This window comes from Thermobia domestica, chromosome 6 (assembly GCF_964235325.1).
Source record: "Thermobia domestica chromosome 6, izTheDome1.hap1.1, whole genome shotgun sequence".
NCBI lineage: Eukaryota > Metazoa > Arthropoda > Insecta > Zygentoma > Lepismatidae > Thermobia > Thermobia domestica.
The window spans coordinates 129,518,724-129,532,901 of record NC_137459.1 but is presented as its reverse complement, the minus strand read 5'-3'; the positions used below and the strand labels follow the sequence as shown (position 1 = coordinate 129,532,901).

At 35.6% G+C, this 14,178-nt stretch overlaps 1 protein-coding gene across 1 annotated transcript in view; it reads left to right on the top strand.

Annotated features, from left to right (window-relative positions):
* The window catches only part of Gdi (GDP dissociation inhibitor), a 106,049-nt gene that overhangs the window by 79,648 nt on the left and 12,223 nt on the right, over window positions 1-14,178 (top strand). The window contains exon 7 of the mRNA XM_081762086.1: window positions 4,727-4,838. Coding sequence (XP_081618212.1) covers window positions 4,727-4,838 — 112 coding nt within the window. The remainder of the gene's footprint in view (window positions 1-4,726; window positions 4,839-14,178) is intronic.

The window sequence follows — 14,178 nt, the reverse complement described above, 5'->3', positions numbered from 1 at the left end:
AGTTGGATCATTGAAATCTCATGAAAAAGGAAAGAAACATCAAATAGCTGTTAAAGCTCTTAATGCACAATGTTCGATCGTAAAATTCTCAAGCAATATTAACAAGGAGCCTTCCTGTACAAAAAATTCTACAGCGTCTTCCAGTTCAGTGACTTGCACATCATCTACTCAGTTGTTCAGGAGGAAAATGAAAGCCCAGCAAAAACTAGTGGTGTAATAAAGGGTTATCTTCTCAAAGATCAAGTGACGAAAGCAGAAATAATCTGGACATTACACAAAGTTACAAGTCATGCATCGGCCAGAAGCCAAGCGAGTGCAGCGGATTTGTTTCCTTTAATGTTTCCCGAGTGTGAAGTCGCTAAAAATATGCAGTTACACAAATACAAAATAGGTTATGTCATCACTTTTGGATTGGGTCCACATTTCCAACAGTCGTTAGTTCGGGAACTACAAAATTGTGAATTTTTTGCAGTATCGTTCGACGAAAGCCTAAACACTATCTCACAGAAAAATCAAATGGACTTAGTAGTTCGTTTCTGGTACAGTGACGAAAATAAAGTTTTAACACGTTATTTAACATCATTTCTCGGACATGCTACTGCCCAGGATTTCTTAAGTGCATTTATAAATACTTTCAAGGACAAGGGTCTCGATTTTTGTAAGTTACTTCAGGTTTCTCTTGATGGCCCCAACGTTAATTTGAAATTTCTGAGTGATTTGAAGGCCTATCTGAGTGAAGAAAATAGTGAAGGTCCACAGCTTTTGGAGACAGGAGCATGCTCTTTACATATTGTTAATGGGGCTTTTAAGACTGCGCATACCAAAGCTGGTTGGAATGTGACAGAGTTTTTGAGAGCGTTGTACTATTTATTCAAGGACTTCCCTTCAAGAAGAGTAGATTTCATGGCAGCATCTGGAACAGCAGTTTTCCTTCTCAAATTTTGTTCTATTAGGTGGATGGAGAATTCTAAAGTTATCAACCGTGCCATAACTATGATTCCTGCCTTAAAAGTTTATGTTGATGCAGTGAAAACAAAACCTCCTGAAACATCAAACTTCTCTAAAGTAAAAGTCCACATCTCTGATGTACTGTTGCCTGCTAGATTAGGGTTCCTTCAGTCCGTATCTGTAGAACTAGAATAATTCCTCATTAAGTACCAGACAGACAGTCCATTACTACCGTTTCTATGGAATGACCTAAACAAGTTGTTTCGTAGTTTAAGCCGCTTCGTGAAAGATGTCGTCTTAAAAGTAGCTAAAACTTTAAAAAAAACTGACCTCAATAGATGTTTCTGATAAGGACATCTTAAAACCACTTAATCTAGTTGATGTTTGATTTTCTGCAGTGACATCGCTTAAAGGAGTGACGTATGTTGATATATTGAACTTTAAGAAAGAATGCAGAAGATTCTTGCAAGAACTGTGTAAAAAACTTATGCTAAAATGTCCTTTAAAATAAAGTGCAACAACAGCCGCAAATTGCTTGTCCCCAGAAACTATGACCAACGAAACCCTTCGTGAATCACGTATCATACTTGCCCTGGAGACATTTGTCGGGAAGGAGCAAATAACACCTGTAAATACCAAGACACAGCACGAAAACTGTCAAATTTCAGTCACAAAAATGACAGAAGTTTTTCTCCATGATCTGTTAAATAAAGATGTCTCCAATGCGTTTAAAACATTCATGCATAAGATTTGTGTACTTTTCCATAGCAACGCAGCAGTGGAAAGGAGTTTCTCCATTAACAAAGAGTGGATTGTTGAAAATCTCCAAGAAGAGTGCTTGATTGCCCAGAGAAGTGTGTTGGATGCTGTGCGTGTTGCTGGTGACATACGTAATATGAATATCACAAAGAGTATGATCCAGTATGTGAGGAATGCATAAAGCAGAAGAAATGAATATCTGAAAGACCGCGGTGAAAAAGAAGACAGAACAGCTCGAGAAAAGAAAGATACTAAGAACAAAAGAGTTGGAATTAAAGAAGAAAAGAGTACTAACTGACGCCGAAGCAGAACTAGATGCATTGGAAGAACAGGCGAAAAAGTTAAATGGGATGTTGAACTCTAGAAGTTAAATGTCAAAAACTGTTCACTGTGAAAGTTGTTTTCTATATTTGTTCATATGATGTTCGTGGTTCCATAACATTTTCAAATAAAATATAACTGATGGCCAGTCCCCATCCAAGAAGAATGTGCAGTAACGTTTAACAATATGGACTACTTTGCGTTAAGAATTTGTATTATATATGATCATTTTCTTTTTACTTGTAAACTTATACTAGTTTGACAAAATTGCCGGAAAATAGCTTACTCACCGCTAAGTCCTACCAGTACTTAGCATAAAATACTATAAGAGTACTTTAAAGGGAAGTGCTTGTAAAATACTCTTGTGGTATTTTATCCCCTAACTTAGCGATGAGTAAGTTATTTTCCCGCCATTTTTGTCATTGTTCATCAACACTCACGTGCTACTACTATAATATTAGTTTATTTGAAGTGATGTTTTCCACGGAAATTTACTATTATACAGGGTAAATCTTAACTAAACCGATAAACTTCGGGAGATGATTCCCGAGCCCGATACTAGAAAAAAATTCCTCTAACTTTTCTTCACGGTACATAGTTTTGGAGCTACAAGGTGCCGAAAGTGTGGAAAAATGAACTTCCAAGGCCTATATTTCCGAACCTATCCAACGTAGAGAGTGCAGCTTAATATCTCTAGCTTAATATCTCTTTAAGGAAGTCTTATCTGTTCTAAACATATGATTTCCTTTGTGAGATTTTAAGCAGCACTCTCTACTTTGGATAATTTTGGAAATATAGGCGTCGGACGTTCATTTTTCCACACTTTCGGCACCTTTTAGCTCGGAAACTATGCGCCCTGGAGAAGAGTTAAAGATGATTTTTTTTCTTTCTTGTTTGGATGGCGAGAATCATTTCCTGAAGTTTGTCGGTTTAATTAAGGTTCACCCCTGTATAGTATTCCTACATTAGGATATTTAAAGCTACTGCACATTTTTCTCAACCGGTTTTCTGGTAGGGGATATTTTAATTAAACATTTTCTTGTGTAAAATGTTTTGAGAACCTACATTTCAGTCAGTTTCACCTTGTCACTTAAAGAAATTATCACTTGCCATATGCATTCTTTAATTATTACCAGTTTTTGTTAAGAACTATATAAAATTGCATTAACTTATACATGTTACAATAAATGTCACTCTACTGAATGGGCCTGGAAAAAAGGAAAAATAAACCTTGAAAACCTTGATAAAACCTGGAATTTGAAAATGAACATTTAGTAGACACCCTGTCTCCCGTTTCCTCCCACTTTCTTTATTCCACCATTTCATTCATTCCTCATCACCGTCTCCTTTAGCCTAACCGGCATAACCGTGGGACGTAAAACTCACAGATTTCATTTCATTTTTTCCTTTTGTTGCTTAGGTCGGTCTCCGTTATATCCTATTTCGTTCCGAAGCGGCTTGGGATTCGTAACAATTTGCTTTTTACTATGTGGGGTGGTTATCTTCACGCCCAACCTCCAGCCTGGAAGACTAGGAGTTTTTTTTGGGGGGGTCCTCTTCCCCCAGCCTTTGTACATCCCTCTACCGACTGCAAGACAGTTGTTATTCTGTCAACTAAGCCGATTGTCTGCGATTGCCTATTTGTAAGTTTATCTGCTTGTTTCGCAGCTGACCCTCATCTGAGGGTCGTTCAACAATCCGCAACCTGTAGACGCAGCCGGCACTGCCTGGCCTAATTGGCCCGGGGTGGGGGATTCTGACAAATTAGGATTCTTTCTGTGTATGACCTTGATGCTTTTTTTTTTTTTTGGAGGGGGGGGGAGGCTGAGCGAGAGTTGCAAATATTACTGTAGTGTAAATAAGAAAGTGTATCGTAAAAATACCCTGTTAAGGCAGGAGGTAGAGCAATTAGTACTTGGGATCTTCTGATTTTCTTCCCACAACCTTCTTATTATTAAAATCATGTTATATACAAATTACTATAACTACGGTCCGGGGAGCAAAACAATACTTTCTATAGATTTTTCTGGTAAATGGAGGATAATCAGGCTCAGCCAAACCAAGGGAGTGTACCTGTACAGCTTCAGGCAAACTAAAGAGGTCTGGTTATAAAAGCTTCTAGTGCTCCAGTGAACAAAAGAGTATGCTTAAGTATCTAGAGAACTCCAGACAACCATAAGAAGTTTTGGTTAGCTTGCCTAGAGCTCTGAGAGACTTCACCTAAGAGAGAGGTGTCGATTTTACCACTTGAAATTGATGCGTTTGAAGGTGTTTATATATATATATATATATATATATATATTTGTCACCTTGAGTCGTCGTAGAACCTTGGGGAAGTGATGACTTCTTTATCATATATTGATGATACCTGTTTGATTTGTTTATAATAATAGTTAAAAAAAAATGTAAGGCACGTGTAAAATGTAACAGTATATATATAATAGTTTTGTTTGATTTAAAATGTATAACAAATCAGTATCTTGAAAGTGAAAAATAACATGAGTAGTAAAAAAATTAAGCGAAATCCATCAAAGCATTAGTTTTCACCTCGTTAGTTGTAATTTTCCCTCTATTTTGTGTTAACTATAATACAGAATGAGAAGTCTGTAGTACATCCTAATCCCGTAGAGGAGTGTGCGTCTTTGCATTGCCAAAGGTAGTTCTTAAATTTGTTTGACCAGTATTTTCTTTCTTACAGGTAGGCCAAGTGGTCCGTTGCATTTGTTTATTGGATCATCCCATAGCTAACACGAAAGATGCTCTTTCAACTCAGATTATCATTCCCCAAAAGCAAGTAGGAAGGAAATCAGGTACGAGTTTTGTAGAAGTGTATATATGATTACGTGCTTCAGTAATATGAAATTAATCAGTATTATTAATTACATAATGTATTAATATGTTTGGAGTCTCAATATATTGAAACAGGTTAGTTTGCTGCGAATTTTCACAGTTGAAACCATAAAAATGTAGGTTTGAAATGACGGAAAAACAAATTAATGTACTAACATGTGTTTAGTACTTTTTTCCTTGTAGGGTTGGTGACATGGAGAATTATTATTATTATTTTAATTATTTGCTTTCCTTGCTAGCTATCTGATGTTATCGTCCACTTTTTTATTTATTCTACGTTATTTATTCTGAGTGGCCACTTAAATGGTCAAACATGGTATTCCCTTTCTGTTATGTCCACAGTGCCTCAGTTTTAGATTGCGCGTTGTAGTATGTTGTTATTACTTCTTTCTGACCCATGATTAATGTAAAGTTCTGCTTCCTTGCCACAGCTTGAGTGCCGCATTTTATTTATTTTTATTTTTTGACAATACCGTAACAAGTCTTCAGATCCTGGTGCAGGAGTGTATTTGTAGGGATCTCAGTGAATTATTTTGAAGGTATTACAGTTGAAGCTTGATCCTCTTGCCAGAAGCCATAACAACGAACGGTCTTCTCCCCTCGGAGCCCCTTGCTGCAGCAATACCCGTCGTCCTGTTTCTGGAGGTCACAAAAGAGTATCACAGTTAAAACAGAACAAGTCACTAGAAAAAAAAAAATAATCTTGAAGTTTCAAGGAACTTATTACACGTAGTTTTAATTATTATAACACGTTTTAATTATATATATATAAAGTGATTTTTGGATGTTTGGTCGTTCGTCCCGATACACGTACCAACGTGTAGAGGTCATACCGTTTAACATATCAGAACCAAATTTTGAACTTAAGGTTTATATGAGATTCATCATTAGAGGGTGGAGTTAAAACTTTCGTTGTATACCCTTAAGAATAAGGGTAGAATGTGATTGGTTGGCCAACTGCTTTAACTATTTTGTTTATATTTCATACAACAATATTTCACTATATTAAATATGGTATAAGCAATTTCTGTAGTGTAGTGGTTTTCAACCTTTTGATGCTCGCGTATCTGCAAAATATATAGCACCATACTACTAGTGATACTAAGTAAAAGTAACTTCGCGGACCAGCAATGGAAAGCCACTGCTTTGGGGTATATATAAATACAAAAAGCAGTGTTTTGAGGTGTAGGTTTCTTCCCCCATATAAAGGTTAGTTTTTCTTTCTTTTTAGGGGAGACTGAAATTTTCACTTTTCTGACTTGCAAAGTTCTTATCCAAGTACCACCTTTTTCTGCAACGGATTTGCAATAATAATAATAATAATAATAATGAAAAAAAGTATTCACAACATTCAGTACTTGAGTTCTGTGTTTACTCCTGGCCTGGCTGTGTCTTGGAGTTTTCAAAATGGCACTGAATCTGTTGCATGTAGATATAAGGTATACAAATCATCCTATCTTAAATTCCGTTTTGGTTGATTAACCACCTTATCAATTGTCTGAAAGTTATGTATTTGGTCATATGTCTTTCACGTGTTGCTTAAATTAAGGTTGAAGCCATGAAAGAAGTACCATTAACCAAGAAACAGATATAAAAACTTCGAGTGGTAGAGAATGTAGTTTTCCGTTTTGGAATAATTTTAATGTGAGCTTCTGATATTCTATTAGAAACTGAATTCAGTTTTCAAAATAAAAGCCGTAAATTGCCATTTTAAGCATGATCTCATGTTAACATGCTTGAAATAGATAACATGTGAATGGTTTTAACTTTCTTCCCCTCTAATTTTAACGGCTTCAATAAATTAATAAATTGTTCCACGTATGCTCCCACATAAAATCTCTCTTTAACTCCAAAATTGTTACTAACTGAAGTTTGTTTATAAATACGCATAAATATAAAAGAGTATATACGCTGACTGACAAATCCACTCAACAGATCCCAAAAACCACTACGTGTAGAAGCTTGGAATTTTGCATAAATCTTGATGAGTGTAAAACGGTGTTCAGTTTTCGGTTGTCAAATCTCCGAAATTGTAAGGCAAAGTGTATGGCAATTGCATATCTTTAAGAGGATGGGGACTATTTCGTCGTCAGATCTCTGAAACTATTAGAAACCTTGAAATTTTGTATAAATGTTCTTCTTGCACCCTAGGATTCAAATAAGGTGAGGTTTTGGGAATTGCTAATCCTGAGGGAGATGAGAGCGGAGATTGAAAAATTTTTTTGTGTGTTTGTTATTTACTTGCATTCAGTATCGAAGATGAAGAGGAATGGAACGCAGGGGGAGGAAAAGATTAAAGATATTTTTCGCGGTGGGTATACACTAGTTGTGAACAATTTTGACCATGAAATCTAGTATTTTCAGAACAGTTACTGCTAATACTACTCAACTTTGTGATAGAACATTTTTATCGTTGATCAGGAACAGATAATTCGTTGGAATTAGAAATCCTGCTGCATCCAACCGGAACTGCCTTCTGCCTCCTTATCTATTAGCGACCGATTTCCTTTGATTCATGATTTTTAATGTTGTTCCTCTTCAGAATTACGATAATCAAATGCTTTTTCGTGTATAGTGGGGAAAAGAAAAGTGGAACGTACTGTTATACTGTATCTATTATATAAAAAGGAAACTGATCTGGTTTGTGAACAGATCAGGGGGAAAAAGCAGATTGAAATGATTCTTTGGATAGTTACCATCTACTGTGAACTGGGTTTCTGTCATGGTATTTTAATTAAAATCCATATTTCAACGGCGGAGTGTTTCTAATATAAACTAAAATGAGTACCTCACGAGCCCGTCAAGTAAGATGAAACTCCGTATATAATCTTCTCGTTAAAAATAAAATTGTCCCAGTGTTTTGAAAATTCCCATTTTAAGAGAGAAGAGGACTTGTGTAATTTTTCTTCACATACAATTTGTGATCGAATCAAGGGGAAACTGTTCAATAGTTTGAGATTAATTTTGAAATATAGAACTAACTCTGAGCTGAGTTCTTGTTACTTTGATTAAAGGGTATATCCTAAAGGATTTTAAAGAAAAGGGTAGTATCTCACGAGCCCGTCAGGTTAGGAAGATGAAACTAGGAATATAAACTATCGTTAAGAATAAAGAGACTTCCTCACGGCATTGTCAAGGCTCTACATTTGTATTTTACATTTATTATTGCAACCGGGTGTTTCTGCTGCCGTATGCGGTTGTCCGATCATCACCCTTGTTCTTCGCGCTCACAGTCATTCGAAGAACTGAAAACGTACTCTGTACACACAGTTTATGGTTGTGAACTCGGATAGTCTGATACTTCTGCTTCTCAGTCAAAAAGTGGGAGAAAAAAGCATGTGTAGTATGTAAAGAGGGTGCAATAGTGACATACTTTACAACGAGATACTTTGTATCGATTGATAATTACCTGTATTTTTGGGCAGAAAGTGCTTCTACATAAGCACTATACCTGATATAATGTTAATTTAAAAATAACAAAAGAAGAATGTTTTTAATATATGTAAGAAATATACATTATTGTATAATTGGTTGCTAGGTAGTTGTTTATAGATACATAATTAACATGTTTGATTGCAAAACAGTTTGTATGAATATACGTTAAAAGAGAATCAACGAATAAATTATTTACTACTCATCATCGACTTGTAATTTCAGTATAAAAGGTGAGAATACTAGTGGATATAATTACGGAAGATATTTTAAGGTGTGAACAATTACGGCCACTAAAGATTTACTTATGTTATTAGCCGAACCAGGGTTGGCGACCACCTTTGATGAGTCGTTGTAACTTGTAAGAAACATATTTGTAGTTCGTGCACATTCCGCCTGTAGCGCTGCTGTGGCACAACGTATATTGTAACTGTATAATCTTGTACACCGCTTGTAGGTCTAGCGGTGTAAGTGACGACCGAAACTATGTTGCCAGCACTGACTGCGATAAAGCAATGTTGTGCTGCTTTTGCGTTACTTTTTTCTCCCTTTGTCATTTGTGAGACGCCAAACCTGTTGTTTTTGCTTGTTGCACGCGCTGAACGGGTTCCTGCGGAGCGAAATGTTTAAAAAGTTAACTACATATTCTTATTTACGATAGAAATATGGTAATACAGTTTTAAATTGGTTAACTGTTGAAAAAAAATACGGAAATAAAGCTGTACTTGTAAATGTATATTAGTCGAGGACGTAGCTACTGACAGTGTTGATTACAGATTTTCTCGTGTTAGAATTTCATTACACTAGAGGTGAAAAGCAGTACTGCAAAAATACATGTAATTCATATTCAGCACGATAGGAGGCAATGTTCATTTCAGATTTTCCAGGGCTGGGGGATTGAATAAACGATGGGTGAATATAGTACTGCGAAAATTCTGGTAACTCAGATTGAGAACGCTCGGGAAATGCCCTAGAGGGAATTTCGAAGCTCTAGGCCCCCGAGCCACCTCTATAATCATCACCGACTGCCATTTCAATGATGTGTTTTATGGTCTTATGTCCGTGTTCCCATCCTTTCCCTCCCCCTCCAACTGGACACTTGATACTTTTTCTATGCCAAAGTTTTGTGCTAGTTTTCTACCGAAACCTTGAGTTTTGTGCTCTCATCGGTTTCGAGTTAATTATTTCAGATTAATAACCCTTTCTGCATCGAGGTTATATGAGACGTAGACTCAAAGATTAAGATCAAATTTGAACACAGTAATCGTTCAAATTTTGTAAGAGACTCCCACCGGGAATCGAACGTGGGACTCCGTGCAAGAAAGGCGCGCGTGCTAGCTACTAGAACAACGGAAAGGGCATCACCATTTTCGAGTCTCTTCAAAATTAAGTTGCATTTACATCTTACAAGTTGTGTGTACTTGCAATATAAGAAAGAAACATAAATTAAAATTATAAGAAAAACTTAACAAAATCCTTAGTAGCGTTTAAAAATATGTTGAAAAGGCCAGAAATCTCTCAATCTCTCTCTCTCTCTCTCTCTCTCTCTCTCTCTCTCTCTCTCTCTCTCTCTCTCTCTCTCTCTCTCTCTCTCTCTCTCTCTCTCTCTCTCTCTCTCTCTCTCTCTCTCTCTCTGTCTGTCTGTCTCTGTCTGTCTGTCTCTCTCTCTCTCTCTCTCTCTCTCTCTCTCTCTCTCTCTCTCTCTCTCTCTCTCTCTCTCTGTCTCTGTCGTGGTGCTATTTAAAAAGTACACTTTAAAAATACTAAAGAAAAACTCTACAGTCGCACCTACAATTTTGGATGGCAAATAGTCTGGTTTTATCTTAATACATAAGTTTACATTAATAAAACTCAGAAGTTGCATTCTAACTTCTTTTTAAATTGTATCAAAAGTACCACTATTCATCTTAGCACTAATGAGAACTTTGGATTCGCCTTTACTATACATCGTTTCTGATTACTTTTAAAATGTCACTCTTCCCGATTCCTCAGGGATGAACTTGAACGGCATGGAAACAGTCATTATCCATCTCAGCGACTGACCCGAAAACTATGGATTCAACAAGAATATCGATCATTCCAATTATTTTTAAAATATCACCTCTCCCATCCCCACTCCTTGGGATGCTAGGGGTTCCTTACCGTCCCGAGTATTTCTTTTCACATTGTAAGACGTATATGTATCAAGTTTAGTTGGAATTAAACCAAGTGTTACATAATTATGTAGGAAAAAATGTTTTAAAATTAATGGAGGTAACTGTTGAACTGGAAGTGGCAGAAATCAACTACTTCCGGTTTAAGATTGATCACTGTAGAGCAAAAGACGTTAGTAGAAAGCTAGAAGCGGTTTTTGAAAATCTATTAAGCGTCCTAAGAATGCATCATCTCTATTCTTAACCTACATCTAAAACAGGAAGTGGTAGCGATTAACTGTTTCCTGTTTTAACGTTGATTGCTATGGAAGAAAAACTGTAATAGATTACAAAACGCTGTTTTCCATAATCGATTAACCGTCCGTTCTCATCTCCATTCTTAACCCTATACTAAACCCGGAAGTGGAAGACATCAACCCTTTCCGGTTTTAACGTTGATCACTGCAGAGCAGAAACCGTAACCCGGTTTTCTACAACCGACTAAGAATACACTTCATCCTTTACCCTCTACTAAAACCGGAACTGGTAGATATCAACCTCTATACGGAAATAGATAGCAAGACGCAGTTTTCTGCGATCAATTAAGCATTCCAAGAACATAATTGTCACCAATCCAATCCCTCTGCTAACACCGGAAGTGGTATAAATCCACTATGACTTCCGATTTCATTATTAAGAAAGTATTGTGTGAACCTCCTTAGTGTCTTCATCAGAGTTTATTTAATACAAGCCTTCGTCTGGCTGGAGGCTTTGCCCACAGACCCGCAAACTTTTTCGGTCTAACGCTTTGCATCTCAAACCTGCAATTAATGTTTGCTCGGCTTACGGCCTTGCACTTTGTAGTGCCCCGCTATGACAGCTGTACACTACAGTTTGTTTATTTCAATTTATGTTTTATTTGTTGCCTTGTTTGTTCGCATATTCAGTTTATATTGTGTGTTGTAATTATTGATTTAATTTTAATTTCTTTACGTTTATGAAAAGTTACGCAATATTCCCCTTATTCTCAATCTGTACCAAAATTTTCATATAAACATATTACATTGGAATATTCAATGTTGGCGAAAAAGATTCAAATTTTGGTACTTGCTGAAGAAGAAAAGAAGAAAATTTAAATTATTCACAACGAAGTTTGCTTTTAAAATAATAAGGATTTTCATCAAAGATAAGATAATTGATATTTTCTGCAGAACTGATAAGTAAAATCGATATTTATTTCTAACAAGTTGTTTACAAGGTAAAATCGTGAAACTTATTTATTAAATGTTGTAAATTTGGTTTTGTGAAGTGCGAAATGATTAAAATGAATTATCACTAGGAAGGCTAGTGATTTGGGGATTTCTAAATCACAAAACTCCACTTAGCCGCTACAAATGATAATGCTTATAATTTAATATATCAACATATTCTCTTCAAAATTCTCAGTACTTATATTAATTTATATTTATACATAGCAAAATTTGATGTATTTATTTACAATACCATCATGTTTTTTATTATATATCAATGAAGAAATTTGATATGAACAACCTAAACAAAATGTCAGCACGCAATAATCATTAGTTTGTTGTTTATGAGGTTTAAGAAGTAAGAGAAAGGTCACTGTTGATATCTAGTGATTTCGATTTAAAAAAAACACGTATATGTCAGCGATATATGCTTATCAATGAAATGGTGGTTCTTAATAGGTAAAGTTAAGACATGCTCACCTGTTTCGACGAGTAGAAATACGGCCAGCATCATCCTAGATTAACCTCTGAAAAGGAAAGTATAATTATATCTGTTAAATAAATAAAGAATTAAATAAAGGTTTTATGGAAATGGTTAATATATATTTATATATCGCACGTATTAAAATGAAAGATAAAATATGATTTAATTTGTTATGAAAGAAATCGGAATTATAATGAATGATAAAGAAATATTATATAATAAAGTCTACGATGATAAAAAAAGTAAAGAAATTGAAATAAAATATACTTACCTGTAATAAAGAGAAGGAATTAGTGGTGCTTGGAATTGTATCACCTCGACGATATATCAATAAACAAACACTTAAGAACCTAACCTAAAATACCGGTAGACACTACTAAACTAGCTACTGACAACTATGCCTACGAAAAGAGAAATGCTTACCTACTAACTTCAAACATATTCTTAAATACTACTACTTACCTCAAAGATATTCTCAAACATTGTAATGCGTGGAATGATGTATATGATGATACTATGGCAAATATAAAGCAGAATTAATTCCGTGTTTAACGTTACTGGTTCTATTCTACTGTACTTATTATGATTCATAATAATTTTTCCGAATTTTTCATGTATATCTAGTGTTATAATATAGTGTTCTGTAAATTACATATCAGTGTTTACAAAGTTATTTCTATAATTGGTATTAAGAGAAGTTAATATTTTCTGAGCTGGTGCTAAATTCGCTTCGGAAACTCTTAACAATCCGTACGATGTGATTTGTATATCGTCTCTGTATACTCCTGTGCCCACACGAACTTGGAAATTGCGGTTTTCTTCTTTTCCGCGGCGAGTTGCTGCGGTGGCGACTTTAGTAAATTTACTGGGCCAAATTTTGTTTAGTTCTCGCGTGTTTTCAGGAATGCGTTGATAAACTATATATAATATGTTGCGCAAATAAAAAACCCGTAAGCAAGAGCTACCATTACAACTTTATATATCTGGAAGCATAACAATTTCAGTTCAAATACCACGTTTCATGTCTTGAACTTTACGGGATCCCGAGATACAAACATCGTAGTATAATAATAATTGTAATATCCACCTCTATTCTCTTCCAAACCTTTTTCTTAACCTTCTAGATCACAATCAAAAACGCTGAAATATATATCTATTAGGATTACGCAGTAAATTTTATAATAGTATTGTACAGTTAGTACGTTGGTCCATCCCGTCCGTTACTCTGCACGAAACTCTTGAACGAAACTGAATTTGACTTCTGTTTTTGCATTTGATAGCTAGAGTAATTATCTCGAAAGAGTTCGTTAGTAGAGGATCATAAACCAGGAGGTTGTGGATCAGAAACCAGGAGTGGTAGAAATCAACCATTTTTGCTTTTAACGTTGATCCTGTAGCTTTTAACGTGGATCCTGTAAGTCAAAAAGTGTAATAGATAGCAAGAAACGGTTTCCGGCAGTCGGTTTAGCATCCCAAGAATACCTTTCATCTCCATCCTTAATACTGTATTGAAATAGAAGGTGGTAGAAATAAACTAGTTCCCCCTTTAACATTGAACGAGCAAAAACGGTAATATATAGCGAGAAGCAGTTTTGAGAAATCGACTAAACATCCCAAGAACACCTTTCATTTGATAAAACTAGAAGCGGTAGATATCAACCATTTTCGGTTTATTTTTCATTACTGTAGAGCAAAAACTGTAATAGCGAGAAGCTGTTTCCGACAATCGACTGAGCATCTCAAGAATAGATTTCGTCTATCCATAACACACTAATAAAATCAGAAATGACAGGGTGTCGACTAAAATTCCAAAATGAAATTTCATCACCTTTTCTTTAACAAACCATTAAATTTAGTAACATTTTCAAGGGCGAATTTGATTGCGACTTGGGTCAAATTTTCATGCACGTGATAGAAGCGTGCTTTACTTGTGATTTGGTAGCGTCTAAAACCATAGACGTTTTTGGTGGTGAAGTTTGACATTTTATAGAACAACGTTTTC